General features: G+C 43.4%; 1 protein-coding gene across 2 annotated transcripts in view; it reads left to right on the forward strand.

The window, feature by feature from the left end:
• Positions 1-20,952, forward strand: part of LOC147708065 (centromere protein H-like) — a 412,880-nt gene that overhangs the window by 154,255 nt on the left and 237,673 nt on the right. For both annotated transcript variants that reach the window (XM_086925295.1, XM_086925294.1), the window contains exon 4: positions 14,691-14,733. In XM_086925295.1, coding sequence (XP_086781421.1) covers positions 14,691-14,733 — 43 coding nt within the window. The remainder of the gene's footprint in view (positions 1-14,690; positions 14,734-20,952) is intronic.

A 20,952-nucleotide genomic window follows, 5' to 3' on the forward strand; every position in this document is an offset into this window, starting at 1 on the left:
AGTTGAAAATGATTTCCCCAAATGTAGGGATTGAACTTTCTGATGACTCACCAGCACAATAAAAGTTCCCTTTCAATCACAGCAAAGTTTATCTCCGGTCCACATAAAACCCTGGAAGTATAGCCCAATGTGTGTTCAGTACCATTAATACACTGAGTAAGAATTGCACCTAAGCCAACACCACTTGCTTCCACAGTGATGGTGCACATTGCATTCAGATCAAAAGGTTTAAGGATCTTTTAACTAACCAATTGGGTCTTGATCCACTCACACACTTCTTGACAACTGTCATCCCAAACAAAGGCCATACTCTTGTTTTAACATGTTAGTCAAATGGTTGTACTCATAAGGCATAATCAGGCAAAAACCATGAGTAAAACTCACAAAGACCAACAAAAGATTTTAGACCAACTTTGTCCTTAGGAGCAGGACTGTTGACAATAGCATTAACAAGACCTGGCCTGGGTTCTACACCATGCTCTGCTAACACATTACCCAAGTACTCCACCTTCTGTACCTTAAATATACATTTTCTTTCTTTAAAACAACACCCTTTTCTTGCATGACCTCCAGGACATGATACAAAGACTCATCATGAGACTCACTTGACTCACCATAAATCAAGACATATTCTTGGAAAACGGCAACACCTTGGATTCGCTTGAGCTTTAAACACATGATCCTCTGAAACACTGCCATTGCAGAGGCTAACCCGGAGGGCCTTCTGCAGAACGGAAAAGAGCCAATTTGCGACACAAAAGCAGTAAGATGCCTAGAGGAAGAATCCAAGACCACTTGGTGGTAAGCCGACGCTAAATCCAACTTACTAAACCATTGATCATGGACAACATATCGGACATTTTGGGAAGGGAATGAGAATCTACCCAAATGTTTATATTGAGACTGCGTAAATCAATGCAAACCCGAAGTTCACCATTCTTCTTTTCGACCACCAAAGGAGAAAGCCAAAGAGAAGACTCAATCGGCTCAATTAAGCCTTTCTGACATAAACCATTGAGTTCCTGTTCCAAATGATCCCGAAAACTAAAGGGAACATTCCTGAGCCTGTGTTTGACAAAAATAGCGTCATCCTTAACCCTATTTTGATGAGTAAAGCCTTTTATCTTACCTAAGCGGACCACCAAAAACAGTAGGATAGTGTTCGAACATATGTACAGTGAAATCATCCGAGCAAACAATAGATACTTGATCCTTGGCCCCCGGACTAAGCACCATTTTGAAATGTCCTTGAGGGAACCATCTTAGAATGGACAACCCCTTAATTGCCACGTACACTTTCGCATGAATTTTTCTCCCTCCCAATTTTAAGGAGATCTTAAAAAAAAAAAACCTGCAAGTTCAATCCTCCTCCCTTCGTATGAAACAGGAGACCTATCAGGAGGTTCCAGAGGCTGAGAGCCCAAAACCTCATTAAACTACTCATGGGTGATCATAATTATTCTTGCTCCTGAGTCAAGTAACAAACACACCCTTTTACCTCTGATGGTGATATCAACGTATGGATCTACACATTCAGAAATATCACCCTTGGAAACATTTTGCTCAGCAACAAGCACAACCATGTCTCTCAGGTCATCCTGAATATTATTACAATTGTCAACACCACACTCCACCACAGATACATTGGCAACAGAAGAGGGGGAAGGAGAAACTTGTTTTCCATCTTGAGTGGAAGAACCACCACGTTTTCCACTTTGCTTAGGGGAATATCTTAGCCCTCAAACTTTCTTCGTTTACACATCACAAGTAAATTGATGTGCCGCCTTTACGTTTCACCAATGCGTTAAGTGTTTTAACTAATTTTATTGGTAACAAGTCTAGGCATGAACTCAACCTTTTTAGTAATTTCAATTCATGACAGTTTGTCTAAGGAAATCTGAAATAATGGGGAGATCTTTCTCATAGTGAATATACGATCGATACATAATATAATCTGACAGATTGGTGCCACATTTTGTTCCAATATTATGTCTCTAGCCTGTTCTAGATTATATTCACGCAGGGTTAAGAACTAGATTAAAGAGCCCGACCCCCTTGGTCTTGTTATAAATCGCAAACTTCACCTATAGGATTAACTTACTTGTTGTCTTTTCGATGTTTTTTTAGATATTGTCCTTAAAATTCTTTTTTCTCAACGGGGACACTGCCGTTCCGCAACAAGTTTGACAACTTCTTTACAGCAGGTAACTTGCCCAGTTATTATATAGTGAGGAGCACACAATCAGACTATCTTGCTTTTTAACAGTAACTTATTCAGTAATAACAAACATTGTTCTGTTTTTATTGCTTTGTAATACATGGCCAGTGGCATGTAATTGAACTGGAACCTGGGATCTGGATATACTCTTCCAGAGCAATATTGAATTCTCATGTGGATCGGGTACATGATTTCTTGAAATCTTGATGCCTTTTATATAAGGTAGCTATTATTGCTTTGGCTTTATTTAAAATAGCATAGATGTGAGACAACTTTTTTTAGAAAATGATTATCATAACAATATGATTTTATTTACATTCCTTTGAAATACATTGCATTGGCGTTCTACTGGACTGGAATCTGGGATCTGGACTTACTCTTCTAGGAACCTCCCAGATAACTACTGAATTCTCAGATGGATCGGATATTTGACTTCTTGAAACCTTGATGCCTTTCACACAAGGTGGCTACTTCTGTAACAGCTCTAGTTCAAGTAACTTAGCCATTAGATAACATGTTAGAAAAGTATCCTCATCTTGATATGTATTCCCTTTTTATAGGACACTTCAGAATCTCTTAATATTTTAGATTTCATGCTGCTCCTCACCTAGAATAGCGGGAGAATTAGGAATTAAAGGTAGACCTCTTCATTCTATTGTATATCTTCACGGAATGAGTGTATCTATTCTTTCATTCTATTGGTTGGCGCTCATCACCTTCTTTGCTTATATAAGGGGATGTCACTTGTATCTCTGGCATTTCGTATCTTCTGTGTACACACAGAAGGTGTGTGGTGACTTTTTAATGCTTCACTTTTCCTCTTCTTTCGCTTTATTTTGTACATAGGTTTCTTTTCTTGCCTCTGGGGTTATCCGTAAAGTAAAAAGTAATGGGGCTATCCAGCAGACATGATACATACTGGTTATAGCATTTATGTACATTTTGAAATTGCTTGCAGCCTTGAGGAAGTTAATGAGTAACGAAACACGTGTCAGCTGCCATCATCTCTTTGACACCAAGGAAAACACCAGGAACATGAATTTAATTTGTTAAAATATTGTTCGTGTTTCTACACTGGACTGATATGTGATTATTGTGAAGTGGAGCATTGTTATCAGACAATTAAAACTCTTCAGCATAGGTCCCAGAAATTTCTTGCATGATTCACCAAGATTGATTTGTGGTCGTGAGCAGATCTAAGAATTTGTTTTGAGTATTGTCTTTTCTTTTTCCTACTTGCTAAGACTAAAATAAGTGCTTTTGGAGTGCCGAGGCACAGTGTTTTCTTAAAGTTTTCCACTCTGGCAAACATTTGCAAAATGACCTAATTTACCACACACTCTGCAAATAAATCCCACAACGGAAGCACCTGTTTTCAGAACGTGACGCTACAATGTTCTTAACATATTTTGATCTAGCACCCACTGTATCATTAGATTTGTCTTTCTCCTCTAACTCCTTCACAGATACCTTGGACAACTCAATACTCTTCGTAGTGTGAATAGTTTGTTCTAGAGAAGGACTGCCAATGGATTGTAATTTTTCTTGAATTTTTTGTCTGAACATTTACAAATGAACTGGTCTCTGATTAACTGCTCCATGAATGTCTCAAATTGACAATATGCACTCAACTTCCGCAGAGCAGAGATAAAAACATCAACATCCTCTCCAGGTCCCTGTTCACGTTTGAAGACCTCATGTCTGATAACTACCAGACTAGGTTGAACATCAAAACGTAACTCCAACTTCTTGACGCCTCCACAAACTCATCAATGTCTTCCTCATCCTGTGCTCATACCAAATCTGGCAAATGTATGAAGATAGACCTCCCTTCGAAAACCAATGAATATAGAAGGAGCTATTTCTTTCCGCTCTATAGCGAGATGCACCAATGGCACCTAGATAAGTGACGAAAGCATCATACCAATTAGACCACGAAATGGGCGGTTTACCTGGAAGTTCAAGAAAAGGTGAAGGTGGAGACACTGACTGCATTGTTAGTCTTTACAATAAGATGTTTGGCGGGAGTTACTCTCCCAACAATTTGTAGGAAGGTAACCAATTTCTATGATATTTTTTTAAGCTACCTATATGACTAGTATAATGAATACCATAAGTTCAAGTTCAAGTTAAAAAATGTGTATAACGCACTACTCAGCCAGAGGGTCTCAAGGCGCTTGAGGGAGGGGGGGTACGTTACTTATCGAATATCCAGGTTTTTAGTTGTTTTCTGAAGGAGAGGTGGTTCTGTGTAAGGCGGAGGTGGGTGGGGAGAGAATTCCAGGTTTTGGCCGCTAAGTAGGAGAAGGATCTTCCACCCATGGTGGATCTTTGGATGCGTGGAATCGCGGCGAGGGCTTGATTGGACGATCGTAGTTGGAGGGTGGGGGTGTAAAAGGTCAGGCGCGTGTTGAGGTATTCGGGTCCTAGGTCGTAAAGGGCTTTGTGTGCGTGAGTGAGGAGACGGAACGTTATTCTCTTGTTGACGGGGAGCCAGTGGAGGTCTTTCAGGTGGCCGGAAATGTGAGCTTGGCGGGGGATGTCTAGGATGAGTCGAGCGGAGGCGTTCTGGATGCGTTGGAGTTTTTTCTGTAGTTTGGCTGTGGTTCCGGCGTAAAGGGTGTTTCCGTAGTCCAGTCGGCTTGTGACTAGTGCATGGGTGACCGTCTTTCTTGTTTCGGTGGGGATCCAGCAGAAGATTTTTTTGAGCATACGTAGGGTGTTGAAGCATGATGATGAGACGGCGTTGACTTGTCTGGTCATCGAGAGGGAGGAGTCTAGGATGAAGCCCAGGTTACGTGCGTGGTCCGTTGGTTTGGGTGAGTTTCCCAGGGCCGGTGGCCACCATGAGTCGTCCCAAGCGGAGGGGGATGATCCTAGGATGAGGACTTCCGTTTTGTCCGAGTTCAGTTTTAAACGGCTGTTCTTCATCCACTCGGCCACTTCTTTCATCCCATTGTGTAGGTTGGTTTTGGCGGAATTTGGGTCTTTGGTGAGGGAGAGGATCAGCTGGGTGTCGTCTGCGTAGGAGATGATGTTGAGGTTGTGTTGGCGCGCGATGGATGCGAGGGGGCTCATGTATACGTTGAAGAGGGTGGGACTGAGTGATGATCCTTGTGGAACGCCGCAGATGACTTCAGTGGCTTCCGATATGAAAGGGGGGAGGCGGACTCTCTGGGTTCTTCCGGCGAGGAACGAGATGATCCAGTCCAATGCTTTTCCTTGTATTCCGACGTTGCTGAGGCGTTGTATAAGGGTGCTATGACAGACTGTGTCGAAGGCTGCGGCGAGGTCAAGTAGGATGAGGGCAGCTGTTTCTCTGTTGTCCAGTAGTTCGAATGTCGTCTGTTGCTGCGATGAGGGCGGTCTCGGTGCTGTGTTTGGCTCGGAAGCCGGACTGTGAAGGGTCGAGGGAGCCGTTGGATTTGAGGAAGGCGGCGAGCTGGCTGTTGACGGTTTTCTCAATGACTTTGGCAGGGAATGGGAGGAGAGAGATGGGGCGGTAGTTCATAAGTTTGGTGGGGTCTGCTGTAGGTTTCCTCAGGAGGGCACTGAGTTCGGCATGTTTCCAGCTTTCCGGGAAGGTGGCGGAGTTGAGGGAGCAGTTGATGACATCTCGGAGATGGGGTGCGATAATGGAGTCTGGTTTGTTGAAAATGTGGTGGGGACATGGGTCGGTTGGCGATCCCGAGTGGATGGAGTTCATCAAGCGGATGGTGTCTTCAGTGGTGATTGGGTTCCAGGCGCAAAGGTTGTTGGTGGGGGGGTTTTGTTCGGAGGTGGGTGGGGTGGGCTGGTTGCCAAAGCTGTTATGTATGTCAGCGATTTTGTTGTGGAAGAACGAGGCTATAGAGTCGCAGAGGTCTTGAGAGGGAGTGATGTCGTTGGTGCCGGTGGTGGGGTTGGTAAACTCTTTGTCGATGTTGAATAGTTCTTTGCTGTTGTGGGCGTTGTTGTCGAGTCGATCCTTGAAAGCTGATTTCTTGGTGGATCTGATCAGTTGGTGGTGTTTGCGGGTGGCGTTCTTGAGGGTGGTCATGTTGTCTGTGGTTGGGTTTTTTCGCCATGTTTTCGCGAGGGTGTGACAGATCTTCTTGGATTTCTTAAGGTCATCATTGAACCAGGGGGCTTTTTTACTACCTTGGTTGATTTGATGGTTTTTCAAGGGAGCTAATGCGTCAGCGCTGTGGGTGATCTATTGTGTGAGGTTGATTGCTGCTTGATTTGGGTCCAGTGATTTGGCAGGAGGGTTTTGGTGAAGCGATGTGAAGAGCTGGTCGGTGGTAATTTTGTTCCAGTTTCTGCGGGGAATTGGTTGTGGGTGGTTGTGGGTCGTGGTCTTTTTGTAGTTGAAGTGAACGCATCTGTGGTCCGTCCAATGGAGTCCTGTGGCGTGGTTGAAGGAGATGTGTTTGCTGGAGGTGAAGATTGGGTCGAGCGTGTGCCCGGCATAGTGGGTGGGTGTGTCAACAAGTTGTTTGAGTCCGAGATTGGCGAGGTTGTCCAGAAGGGTGGTGGTGTTGCTGTCGTTGTTCTTTTCCAGGTGGAAGTTGAGGTCTCCCAGTAGAATGTATTCGTCGGAGGGAAGGGCGTGTGGGCTGATGAGGTCAGTGATGTCTTTTCTGAATTGTGTGCGGGGTCCTGGTGGCCTGTAGATGAGGGTGCCTCTGAGTGTGGTCTTGGGGTCGATGTGAACCTGGAAGTGAAGGTGTTCGGCAGCTGCGAGGGTGTCGTCAGAACTGGTCGTGATTCGGATGGTGTTCTTATGGACGATGGCGATGCCTCCACCTGTTTGGTTGATGCGGTCCTTTCAGATGATCTTGTAGCCGTCCGGGATAGATATGGCGATGTCGGGCGCTGATGAGGCGTTCATCCAGGTTTCTGTAAGAAGTGCGACGTCCGGCGATGTGGTGTCTAGTAGGTTCCATAGTTCAGTTGCGTGTTTGTGAACTAAGCGGGTATTGAGCAGGATACACTTCAGGTGGTTAGTTACGGAGCTATGTTTGGAGTTTGTGGATTTGGTGTGGGTTCTGATGCAGTCGTACTTGCAGGAGTGGCAGGTGAAGGGTCCATGGGAGTGTCCTGGGGCGGCTTGGTAGCAGTCTGGGAGACGGCCGGGGTTGAGTGCTGAGAGGGTTGCAGTGTCGTACGTAATGCGGGAGGAGTGGATTTTGCGGGGGCCAGGGGGTTTGGCGCTGGGCGCGGACGGGCGTAGACGGGCTTACCTTTGGCGCACCTTCGGCGCGCATGGTGCGCGTCCGCTGTGCGTGAACTGTTCTGACATAAGTGGATAGTGGAGGGGGGCGTAGCGAGGGAGGAGCAGCTGGGAGGCGGGAGCGGGGTGGAGAGCCGGGCTGGGAGGCACAACAACAAACAACAAAATGGCAGCAAGCCAAAAGCGAAACAGGATTGGGGCACAACCTTAATAAACGCTATGAAATGGGCAGTGGCACCGGCACAATCAGGCACCAATAGTATAAGCAGGCAAAACGAGCAATACACAATGGAATAATAAGTAAAGAACAGTCTAGCAGTATAGCGCTACGATATCAGTATAATCAGGCACAAATAATTATAGTAAGCAGTGCGAGCAATGCGCAATAGCTCTAAATGGCAATGAGCAGTCTGTCAGTATAGCGCTACGATACCAAATTATTCAGCAGGGATCAGCGTGGGGAGCGACCGCTTCTGAGGAACTCATATAGATGTGTATTGCCACCAAGATAAAATAATAAATAGAATAGAATTGTAGTGAAGAGAAAAATACAATAATGTATAAAACTGTTGCAACTGGAAATAATTTTTTTAAACAATTAGATTACACTGTATTCACTTGTTGTAAGTTTAGCACTCAAGGTGACTATCACTGTACATACAAGGTTCTTGCAAACAATATATGACTCACTGATACGCCAGGTGAGTGTATCACCATTCTATTACAATGCGTGTATTATTCTCTAGACCATGCGTACTGCTAAGCCAATTTTTAATATGACTCGTTGATGTGCCTGGTGTGTGTGTCACTGTAATTATTAGATGTGTTTATAATGTAGATCATATACACTCTTGCTGGTATACGTCGTGGTTTTCGTTGACACGCCGGCTAAAGCAGCACCTACTTCTTCCCTCGTACTAGACCTAGGTTAGGTACACAGGGGTGGGCGTATTTTAGAAGCACCAGTTGAGTATTTTAGCCTGTGTTATTTATGTAGGTATTCTTATATACGTCATAGCAACAGACAATGCTATTACAGTATTATTTTATATTACTGTTTACACAGTCCGCATTATACTTCGCACTTTGTCTAAACGATTGTGGCAGTTCATATCTCTTGCATGAGAAATAGGACTGTTCAATAACCCCCTTTTATTGTCCTCGTCCTCGGAACCACCCCCCTCCGCATGGGACAACACCTTGTGGCCCACCGCCCTTGGGAGCCCCCCTAAACCCTAAGACCACGCCAAGAACCTCAGCAGCGTACTAGACTCCTCACTCGCCATGAACCGACAGGTCAACGCTGTCACCTCCAGCTGTTTCAACATCCTCCAAAAGACCTTCAAATGGACCCCCCTGAGTAGAGGAAAACAGTCACCCACGCACTCCTCCCCAGCAAACTAGACTATAGCAACCCACTCTAAGCCGGCATCAACAAATCCCTACTCCGCAAACTGCAAACAATACAGAATACCCCAGCCAGATTCCTCCTCGGCATCCCTTGACACGAACACCTCAGCCAACACCTGGGATGACTCCACTGGCTTCCCGTAGAGAAGAGTTACCTTCAAAATGCTCACTCACGCCTACAAATGCCTGCACAACAACAGACCCAAATACCTCAACTACAGAATAAACTTCCACGTACCCAAAAATAAACTGCGACCTTCCAACCTCTCACACGCTGAAACCCCTCGCATCCACAGAGCCAGATCAGGCGGTAGATCTTTCTCTCTCATTGCAGCCAAAACCTGGAACGAGCTACCGGCAGACATCAGACTCGCCCCCTCCCTGAACACATTCAGGAAGACCCTCAAAACCTGGCTCTTTGGCTGAACGGAGCAGCATACCCCCCACCCCCCACCCCTCAGCCACTTGAGACCCTCACAGGTGAGTAGCGCGCTTTACAATTCCCTGATTGATTGATTGATTGATTGAATGAGCTTGCTCAGAAATGGCTGTGCAGTACTATAAGCACCCGAACAATTAAGTTAGTGGTACTAGGAGGTATCCTACTCAAAAGTACTATGCTGTAAAATGTCCCACGTCTAGACAGATGTATGCTTTGTGCTTATGAGGGTATAAGTCCACACGAAGGCGAGGGAGGGTAAAGAAGAGCCTCGTTTTTTTCAAGTTTAAATGAAACCTAGACCATGAGGCACGTGAGCAACCTTCATGGACATTGACCTCGAAACACTACTTATAGCAGGGTTGAGCATAAGCCATGAAAGTAATTACATTTTCCATTTATTCTGCATTGTCCGTGATCATTGAGGACTATGGAGTCAATTGTGAGAAGTATGTACACTTGCACAGTACATCACAAACTACTTCATACTTCAAAAGGGCAAATGCATCAGAAGACTCCAGCCACACATTCACATCGGAATAAAGGGTAGATGTTGGGATAAAAAAAATGTTTACAATAGTCTCTTGAAAGCACAATCCAGAAAGACATTAATGACCGTTTGTGTATGACATTTTGACTGTTAAGGTTCCGTTCTAAAAACAAGTAGTATGTTCTGGTATCTTTGTGCGCTACCTTCTGCAGCCTGTACGCTGTCAGTAGGCCTTCCTGGAAAAAAAGGAAAGTTGTAGGAATGAAGCTGCCGCTGACCAGTCCAGAACAATGACAGTTAACAGGATCAACCCATGGTGCTCCAAAATTGAAACTAGTATCAGCGTGCATTTAGTATTTTGCTGTACTGAGACTGCCCTCTGCCTCTTTGAGTTGCAAGGACTACTGCCACTCTATTGGTGTAACTTCCTATTGCTTTATTGCTGATCACCTAGGGGCATGTCTCTGGATTACTTCTCGGATCTGCGTTACACTTATTTTGTCCTCAATATTGTTGTTTTTGACCTCTTTATATGAAATTAGATGAGCCATTAAAAGGGTAATGTACCTAAATTTCAATTATATTTGTATTACTGTATCTTTGAGAGAGAACATGTAATGGTGACCTCATGCTCACGTACAGTAATCAGATGAACTCATTTTAGGGCTTATCTAAAGTAAAATATCTCAATAGTAGGGAATATATGATGCCTATTTAATTGCAAGTTGGTAAGCTCCGAATTCATCAGTCGTTATCCAAACCTCCCAAAAACGTTGGACTTGGGTTAAGTTCTGCATGGTTCTTTCGTATCTAATTTGTCTGTTTTTGATGTAAGGGTAGTGCCCATAGTCATTTACTAAAGATCTAAAGGGAGCCTGGCGTAATCTTTTAAAAATTAGGTATTAACAACTTAACTGGAATTGGTGGGCAAAAAGATCGATCTGCTTCCCTGTTTAAAAATGAATATTTTGCTTGAAATATGTAGCAAGTTGAGAAGCACAGGGATCTCCTCCTTCTGGCTGGCTATAGACCCCCACAAAATGTTATCTTTATTACACAATGGGCCTCAATACGAGTCCGACAGAGGGTTATCCCCAGGTTGGATGCGGTTCCACCTGATCACAACTTGTCCGGTGTTCACACGCTCAGTTTTCCCCGTTGAGAATACACTAGACCTAATTTTACTGGCCAGTAAAATTGCATGACCCTTTAGCACCAACAAGAAGCCAAGCGTCGTCCCCAGGGCGCTGTTCTTTTTCTCTGGCAAGGTGAGAACATATTTTGGGTTCCTTGCCATAACTCCGTTTCCCTTTGACTTCCCAATCTTTTGAAACCTCTCCCCTGCCCCTCTAGCTATTCAGACCCATCACACACTTTTACTATAGTCTCACAGCAGTTGTTAAATGTGTGCATTAATCCACACTGTACTGTGAATACCATGGTCCACACAGTCGTTTTCCATTCTGGTGAGATGAAGTTGTAATAGCAGGAATTTCATGAGGAAATTCTGACTAATAATGATAATTTTGGCTGCCGGGAATTTGACATGGAATTCCGCTATTCTATTAAAGGAGGTTAACATATACACTAGGACAGCTTTTCCCAAACTGTGATTCGCGACTCACTAATGGGTCACCAGCTGATTTCTGGCGGGTCTCGAAGAAGGAATAAACCTATGTCTTTACATATTGTATTTATTTTGTCACATTTGCTGTGCTTCAAAGATCATGGACAAATGTTAGGCTATGTCTTCTGACAAATTGCAGCCTATTCTTTTAACATGGGAATTGTTTTTTCTTTTTTCTGACTGTAAAGTAATACACGTTTTTAAAGTGAAATCTTGCTGGGGTTCTGGAAATGTGAAAGGAAAGTCTGTAGGATGTTGTTTTTTATAACACACATTTAAATACCTTCAAATGAACTATATACTCCCACTTCAGACTCTATAAACAGTTAAGACAGCACGTTCATTTTTGTAAATCTGAAGTGTGATGCAAACAGATTTTAATAGGATAAAAACAAATTGAGACACTTTTATACAAGTGCTATTCACTGAAAACTGATTTCCGCACATTATCTGTGTACTATTTAGTTTTATTAGTAAAACCGTATGTCTGTGCAAATTTTGTAGACCTTTCAATGGAAAATGTGCTGTCTTTAAATGCCTGTGCGCTACTGGTTGATGCTTTTGTAATATATTCGTGACAGTGTGTTCCAAAACACACCACAGGCTATATAGTACACTCTTCCCACTCTCCTGCTGAACACATTTGCTACACTTTGTGTGAAGATAAGATTTTTCACAATCCCAATGACTTGAGTGATGGACATTGATGCTCGCAGCACCACCTATCTAAAAATTGTTCCCACACCACTGGTGCAAAGGTGCTGAACAAAGTCCCTAACTAGTTTTAAAACAAAACCTTGCAAGCATTTCCAAGAAATACTTCTGTCTAAACCTTCCAGTATTTTTTGCTGCTATTTTTTACTTCAACAAAACCATTTCAACAGAGAATGTGCTCACCATCAGCCAGATTCATGAAGGTGAATAGCGCTCGCAAAGGGCCAGATTCTCAGAATCTGGCCCTTTGCGAGCGCAATTTTTGCATTTGGGATTCATCATCCCAAATGCAAAAATCGGTAATAGCGATTTCGCAAATTTGCGAGGAATTACATTTAAGGAATCTCTATTTGAGATTCCTTAAATGCAATTCATCATCCATTTTCAAATTGCGAATTCGCAATTTCGGCCCGCTATTTACCGCGAGGTCAAACCTCGTGGTAAATAGCGAAAACTTAGAAAAACGCTTTTAAAAGCATTTTCCTAAGTTGCATGTTGCACACACACATGTCCTTTGGACATGTGTGTGCGCAACACCTGTTTAAATTTGTATTTGAGGGGTGCTACAGGGTGTCCTTTGGACACCCCTGGCACCCTTTAAATCGCTATCTTATTTGCGATTAGCTAATTGCTAATCGCAAATAAGGAATACTCCCCATTCATTCCTATGGGCCTTTTGGCCCATAGGAATGAATGGGGAGTTATTCCTTATTTGCGATTAGCAATTTGCTAATCGCAAATAAGGAATATGTAGGAATCTCATTTTATTTTGCGATTCCTACATGAATCCCGTTTTGCGAGCCTGTAATAGCGATTCCTTATGAATCGCTATTATAGACTCGCAAAACGGGTCTTTGATGAATCAGTATAAGTGATCATAGACAATTCTCCACTTGTGTTTGACTTTAACACATAAATTGAGAAATATGGATGTGGCCAAATGGCCAGAGTTACAGGCTTTGGATATGGGGAACCAAGTTTGAGTTACGGGTTAGCTATCGGCAAATCACTTGATCTCCTATGCTTAACGTAGCATTAATCTGATCTGGTGCTCATGTAAAGTGGTCGGAGACCCTTGGGCCGTGTTTGCCCTATATAAAACTGTAATGTATATATCTATATCGATCTATATATTTAGAGGGAGGGAGAGAGAGAGAGAGAGTGTCCAAAGTTTACCATTGGGCCTCACTTTAACACACAAATGAATATGTGGCTGAAGATTTTTCAGAAGCCTTATGATTTTAGGAAACAGATGCCACGGGCCTACATTGTATTGTGAAGTGTTCCAGCTCCAGTGCACTTGACCATCTACCACTTTTATAGGCAGATACATATCTTGGTTACCATCCAATAAAGACCTAGCGAAGAGCATGGTGAAGGTCGAAACACTTACAAAAAATTGCTGGTAGATAGGAATGCTGAAGCTTATTTTGGTCATTTGCTGCATTTTGAAAGCAGATCTACTATTGCATTAAACAATCGCCCCGGCCTCATGCCAGTTGGGCCGTAGCTCTAAAAAGTTTGGGAAGCACTGCACCGGTAGTCTTGCTTTGCCTTTGAATAGGAGCACACTGAGACAGTTACTTCAAAACAACAAGATTACCACACATACACAATGTAGCAAAATCTGCATGGAAACAGTGGTGATCCAAAGCTCTAATAGTTTCAAGTGTCACGAATGCAGCCAGCCATTACTTTCTCAAGAGTCCAAGGATACCCTAGACAAGCTGCCTCTGCTCTTCCTCAATGGCCTTGCAATCAAAAAGTATTGGTCAAGAGGGTCACGCTCTGCTCCTTGGGTGGTCCAACAGATTATTTGAAACTGGATAGAGTGGCTGGCTAGCCTCTCCGATGGTGGGACAGAGCACATTGACCGCTTTTGTTGTTGAGCGCTCTCTCTGCACAGATTGGAGACCAGAATGCTGATCACATTCATCAGGGAGGGTTCAGTGTAAGATAGCAGTCTCAGTAGTCCTCAGTTGAGAAAGAGGGGTATTGTGATTCTAAGGCACTGGGGTGAAGGATGGTCTGATTTGAGCACAGTCTGGCATTGCTCTCAGGGTGGCTGTGGCTTCTTCCCACATCTGACTCCACATCTGACTCAAGAGAGCGGCAACATCTGGCTCATGTACACAGCCTGCATAGTCTCCGTATATGGTTGGCCCTAGCGAAGGCCTGAAACTGAAGGATAGGCCAAAACTGTTGAACTTCCGTAATCTAAGCCCACTTATATATTAATACCAACAATAGATATTTTAGAAACTGTGAAAGGGTGCATTTTGAATGTTGGTGATAAAATGAATGAAAAAAGATTCATCACCCATAAATAGGTATAGGTATTTTTTTCTGTAGGAAGATCAATTTGATTTGCTGATTATTACAGTAGATATTATTTTGTATAAATATCATTAAATATTATAGATTATATAAATGAATTAGGTCAGTATGTGAGCAATGGCACTTAACTAAGATAATATTTAATGTCTAGACGAATTAAAGCCGGCACTGGCGTACAGTATGCACAAGGTAGAACCATCTGTCTAGGTTGCCATTAATTTATTTTTCTTTTATGTTCAGGAAGTCGAGAAAAGGAAGATATAGATCGCTCGATGAATGTAAGGTAAGGCATTTATGTTTCTATTTCCTGCCAATATATTTTAATGTGGACAAGTTGGTTAATCGTGTATCCTTCTAAGATTAACCCATGCCATGTCTCGCTTATGCACCGGCACAGCTGTTGGAGCTGTTTATAATTATATGTGACCTTGTAAATTCTAAAATGTTACATGAGACTTTGTGCACACTTAGTAATCTTGACAAATCAATGGGCTAAGGAATCACTTTTATTCCATAAAAAAAAATTTTTAAATTCCTAACCGCATTAACACCTGACCTGACCATGTTGGTGATATATTTCACTTAACTGAGTTTATCTCCTTGCCTTAAAGTTCCCCATGTCCCCAGTGTTGCCTCTGTGGGCACCAGGGCATACATGCCCACCCTCGCATGTGCAGCCAGCACACGCTTCGGCCTCCCAAGACCTGTGTATCCACCACCCTCCACAGGAAGCTGTTGCCTCCGTTGCATCACACTGGTGTTTCCCAGCCTGACATACATCAATAAGTGGTAGGAGCTACTTCTCTGTTTGCCAGGATGATGGACTAGCATTTATAATTTGAACAAATACACTACAAATACCGCCCGGGCAGTTCAAAACCTTTCACATGCATGTAGTTAATTTATGAACTGAAACGACCAATTTAGCCAGGCACTTAACTTTCTTCTCAGGATGAGTACCTGAAGTGCCTTGTTCGCCCTATGAGGGGAGTCCATGTTTTTCACAGGGGTATGCACCACGTTCTGCTGAAATCTCCACCCATGTGACTCCTGTCATCTTCACCATGTCCGAAGGCTGAGAGCTTTGGCGACCTACTAAAAGGCAAAGAGAGGCATTCTGTCGGAGGCAGCCTCTGCCATGGGAGATCGAAAAGGGAACCGAAACTTCAGGGGCTTAGCTTTGGGGGGGGGGGGGGGGTGGTGGATTTGGTGTACTACCTACCCCCACCTCTAACCCCCCATATGGTACATATTTCAGCAACTCCTGGAGACTACCCCGACTTCTCTCCTTTCAATCTACTTCAAACCACATCCAAGGCAATTATTCACTAATGAGCAGCCTAGCCTGGTCACTTATATACAACCGGAGACTCTCACTTAGAACAAAAAAAAATGTTTTCATTGAAGATCCAAGGTTCGTTTACTTTCCCTTTAAACCCCCTGCTTCTTATGCTCACACTTCCATGTTCTAGCTTCTTTTCAATTTCTTTCACTCGTAGCCTTTGGCACCATTCGAGTAATTTCATGCTCTGTTGGTGGCAATATCTTCGCAGATAATGGAGTAAATAAACCTCGCTAGCACAGCTGTTGCAATAAAGAACAACATTGCAATTGACATAGTCCAAAGATAATTGCTGTGATTATGCCTCTAATGGCTCCCACCACTTTATTATTCTATCCTGTTGGCTCCAGGGCCATAGCTAAGACAAATAAATACCATTATTGCTTCCCTGACCAGTCCCTTTGTAAACACTTCCACAGCTTTCTTTATTTGACTTGCATTCGTCTATCTGCAGGCGTAATGACATAATAACATCCTCATAGCACACACCCCTCCTTGCTGCACCACTGGCAAGCTCAAGGCCTTTGTATCCTGGATGATCGTGGTTGCTATTGAGTTAACTTCTACCTACGGGACATGAAGAGTATTTCTCTTGGCAATGAAGGTATTTGCCAAGCCTGCTGAAATGTTCACAATGATGTGCTCCATGAGACACACCCCTATTCCTGTTTTTAGCACTCAAGCAAACTTATGAAAAACAGACAATCTAGCATCATTTTAGGTGCTTCTTTCTTATACCGGTTGGCCAAACTACCCAGGTTCAGAGGTTCATGAGCAGCTCTGTACTGGACCACTGTGATGTTGGGCATAAGATAATTGGAAAGCAGATTCCATCCTAGGTCTTGGAGTCCCTTTATAAGCCCTAGTACATTCCTACCTGAACGTAGATATTCACTGTGTGCTACAACCCAATATAGAGACCTACCCCTCATAGCAGATCATGGAGTAACCTTCTACACCAATGTTCTTCAAGAGGAGCTTGTGAGCTAGTGGTGGGCAGTGCTTAATTTGAGCAGGTGTTTCCTGTGCTCAGCACTGGCACTTAATTATGAACTTCGGTGCTTGTGCAGTCTGCCACAAGGTGGCACTGTCTGGCTAATTCAGAGATGACCACAACAACAGGTAAGTATTAATTCAATATACATAAAAATGACTATTACCTGCCTCCCAAGCCAGTCTTCAAGCTCTTGGGGGCTGAAATAGTCCAATTAGTCACACTTAAGGACTGTGATGGCTAGTAGTTGTGGCGTTACTATCATTGGCAGCATGGCTGGGGCAGTGTGTAGTGCAACCTGCAGTGGCCTCCAGGAGAGAGCCCTGGCACCTAACATTTGACAAACTTAACTCTAGGTACCTGTAAGTAACTCTATGTGCTTCCCTGTCAGGTTGAATTAATGTATGTATGCCAAAAGTGTGTATTCAAGACAAAAATGCTTGTATTTTTAGAACTCCTAAGCGGTTTGGAAAAAAAATTGATGAATTTACAAAATATATTTAAGCTGATTTTAAGTGATGAATCATGTGGGGAGACTTATTACTATTCGTATTTTCGTGCCATGTGTTAGGCAGCTGTGGCTGTAATGTAATACCCATGCAGAGGGATTCCAAATCAACAAAGCCTTTTTTACATTACTGATGGCAACCCTGTCTGATGTACTGCAGTGATCACTAGTCGTAATCTTGCATTTGGTCGCCACAAATATACTCTTGTCTGATGTGGTCACTATTCCAATACTAAAAATATTAGTACCTCGCAATGATTTTCATTTAACAGAAGTAGCTCTCGTTACACAAAAAGTATGAGACCTGTCTATTACACCGTTAGTAGTTACTCTAAGTGGTATTCAGGCCTATCTTGTTCACTCAGAGGGAAGCATATAAACAGCGGGCAGTCCAGAGTGGGCGCTTCAGCAATCTGAAAAATGTTGGTGGTGCAATAGCACCGTCACCCTGCACCACAATTAAAGGACTATACAGTCCATCATCGGGAGCCACCAACACTGTATCTATGGTTCGGTTCACATAATGGACACTATAGTTGAGAACCTTTTGCCCTGTCACAAGGGTCCTGTTTCTACTCTGCAGATGCTTTTCCCTCAAATCCCACTGGTCTCTGGTATTCCCAAACCCCCAACAGTTTAAGATACCGTCTTCCTCCAAGGCCTCTGGTACTGCTCCCTGGGATTACATTCCAGAGAATGGTGCCAAATACAGATAGGACACTTGTCCTTCTTAGCATTTTCCAAGAAGGCGGAAGACAAACCATACTGGCCTGAACATTGGTCACCAGGGTACAACAGGGTTGCCAATCAGCAAACCCAGTAACACACATCCATGTGACATTAGGTATGTAGTATACAAGCCCTTCCACGTACTCCCCTTTCTTCACAATGGTGGCTTACAGCCCTATTGGGTCCCCTGGATGCTTTGATTAAGTCTTGAGAACAGATGGATTTCTCAAAATGTAAGTCCAGACTAGCTTTGATAATTAGGGGTGGGGACACACAGATAATTATCTGGCTTATGAGAATAGTGTATTCCACCGACTCATTTTTGAGGATCATTTTCAATAAGCACAATTGGACTATATGTCCTCAGCAGGTACGCAGTTAGTGTGCTATCATTTGCTACTCTGTCGTCTGCTTCCTGTCCTAACATGCAGTCGGCTGCTTCTGAGGTGGTTTCCCACACCTGCCCTGCGTTGTTCTCTCTGTCTGGGGCAGTTTCCCAGACATGCCATGGGCCGTACCCTTCAGTCTAGTTTTCATCAGGTGCAGACTAACATATCCCTCTACATGATTTCATTGTCCAGACTTCCTTCAACATTATTTGGTGTCGCTTGGCCACTTTTGACATGGTTCATATTTATCTAGGACAGGGGCGCTGCTACTTTGACAGCAGTGTGCAATTTCAGTGGGCCCATAGAGCACACTCCACCGCCTTTACACACTTCTAGTGTCCCATCTGCAGGTCATGAGCAGAGACCACAAGAAGGAGATGTTGGCACTTTTGGTGACATTATAAGCAATTTAGTCCAAGCTCTCTGCATCTTAGTGTAATTCTGCGCCATGTCCTCTCTCTGCCCATGAGAAAAACAAATGGCAGTCTAAAATGATTGGGGTGTGGTGTAAACAGGTGTGCACAGAGACTGCTCCTTTGTGCCAAAAGGCTGTACCAGTGACAGCTGTCTCCATTGTAGGAAACCATTCAGGATGCATTGGAAGCACATGAAGATAGTTATGGTTCTAGATCGTATGTTAGACTTGACATACTTGGTGTTGTTGTGGTATTGGGTTCTCCAGGCCTACATACTCCGCAGAATACCCTCTACACCATAATAGATGTTGGCACGGAAACTAGAAAATGCAAAAGACAAGTTTATTAAGACCCCATGGGGTGGTGGTACATTCCTACAGCACCCTTCGGTAATGCAAGCAGTATCACACCGAACATCGGTGCAAATCCTTCTTTTATACAGTTTTACAGTAATAAAAATATAGGCGGAATACAATTAGAGTTTTAGGTACATATATGGTCATTTTTGGAGCACAGCCAACTCATGGGAGGAGCTATAACACCACTGGTCAGTTTGGCGAAATATTCCTAAATGATGACTGTTCAATCTAAACTGCGCATGTGTGAGCTTGACCAATACTAAAAATAGCCTGTTGCTGGGCAAACTCGAGTGGTCAGTGGTACTGAGGAAGGACGAAAGGGCATGCTGACCATGAGGCAACGCATTCAACTAAAATGGCCGCCGATACATACAAAATGGCTTCCGATAACCATAGTCAAGATAAGGGGAAATACGTGTAGCAAAGCTTAACGCTAACCCGATCATCGTCAAATTACGACAGACGACCCTTTTAGCATTCAGCTGAAGCTACCTCATAGTGGACGTAATCAGGGTACTCCTCTTCAATATCGATAGACATGATTTGTGCTACTTCTTTATGAATCATTTGTTCATTTTTAGCAAATGCTCGTTTGGATGGAATGCAAGCAGAAAGGCACATAGAACATAATACAGGGCCACACTGGATACAGAGGCATAAAAAGAATAATATCCCAATTATTACACATAGAATCGTCGGCAACTTCCAACCCCAAGTACTAAGTATTGACCAAAACCACCCCGAGAATGTCCATGTACCATTCTCAGGATGCATCTCGGCAGCAATCTTATGTCATTTAGATATTGCGTCATACACAGAAGGTGAATTATCTGGCACGTATACACAACAACTACTTCCGATAATACGACATGCTCCTCCATGATCAGCTAATACTACGTCTAATACCATACGGTTTTGGAGCGTTACAATTCTGGTAATCTGAAGTTCCTCTGTTAAGTTTCCTAAAGCAAAAGCGGTATCATTAGCAACAGCTTCTACAACACGAGTTAACCGTCTTATTTTTCGACTATTTAAAGCAGCTCCAACAAATGAAGAGGCCCAAATTAAAATCGACATATTGTTGTAACGCAGTGTCAGTCTGATCGATGTCTTCAAGGACTAATGCTCTCTTTGCCCTATTCAATATAAAGTCGTGGTACAGGACGTAGTTATTATGATACATAGGTGGGGCAATAAACACTGGGGGCAATACAAAAGATATACAACATGTTCCTAACCATCCTATAGGGAGACGATGATAGCCTTTATTTCCACATATAAAGTACGCATTTCGGGAGGCCACAAATGAAATGCCATTCGGAGTGTCAAAGGTAAGAGTGATGTTACATTCACTTCTGCCTACTGGGATTGTACCTTTATTACGAACACAAATATCGACTTTGGTATCGATAACAGTAATCACATGTGAACTGGACATGTTTACATTTCTTTGATTATTATAAACTCGTGGTGCTGACACGTTGTCGGGGCGGTATTCCTCCCATTCAAACTTAGTTCCTTCAGCTTGCGGATACCCATCTCGATCGTTGAAGCACATTTTATTGAGTCGAAAAAGCAGCCCACCTTTCGTTGGCCAACGCAAAGTGAATAAGAGTGTATACCAGGCATTGCAAGAGCCATTATGGGAGAACGGGAGTGGGATAAGTGGTGTGCCCCCTTTCTTTTGATGTCCAGGCAACATCCCACATACCTAGCAGTTCGAAGTGTTAGTCATATTGTGGGTGTGATGCAGAATCTGAATAAA

The sequence above is a fragment of the Lissotriton vulgaris genome, chromosome 6, assembly GCF_964263255.1.
Source record: "Lissotriton vulgaris chromosome 6, aLisVul1.2, whole genome shotgun sequence".
Taxonomy (NCBI): Eukaryota; Metazoa; Chordata; class Amphibia; order Caudata; family Salamandridae; genus Lissotriton; species Lissotriton vulgaris.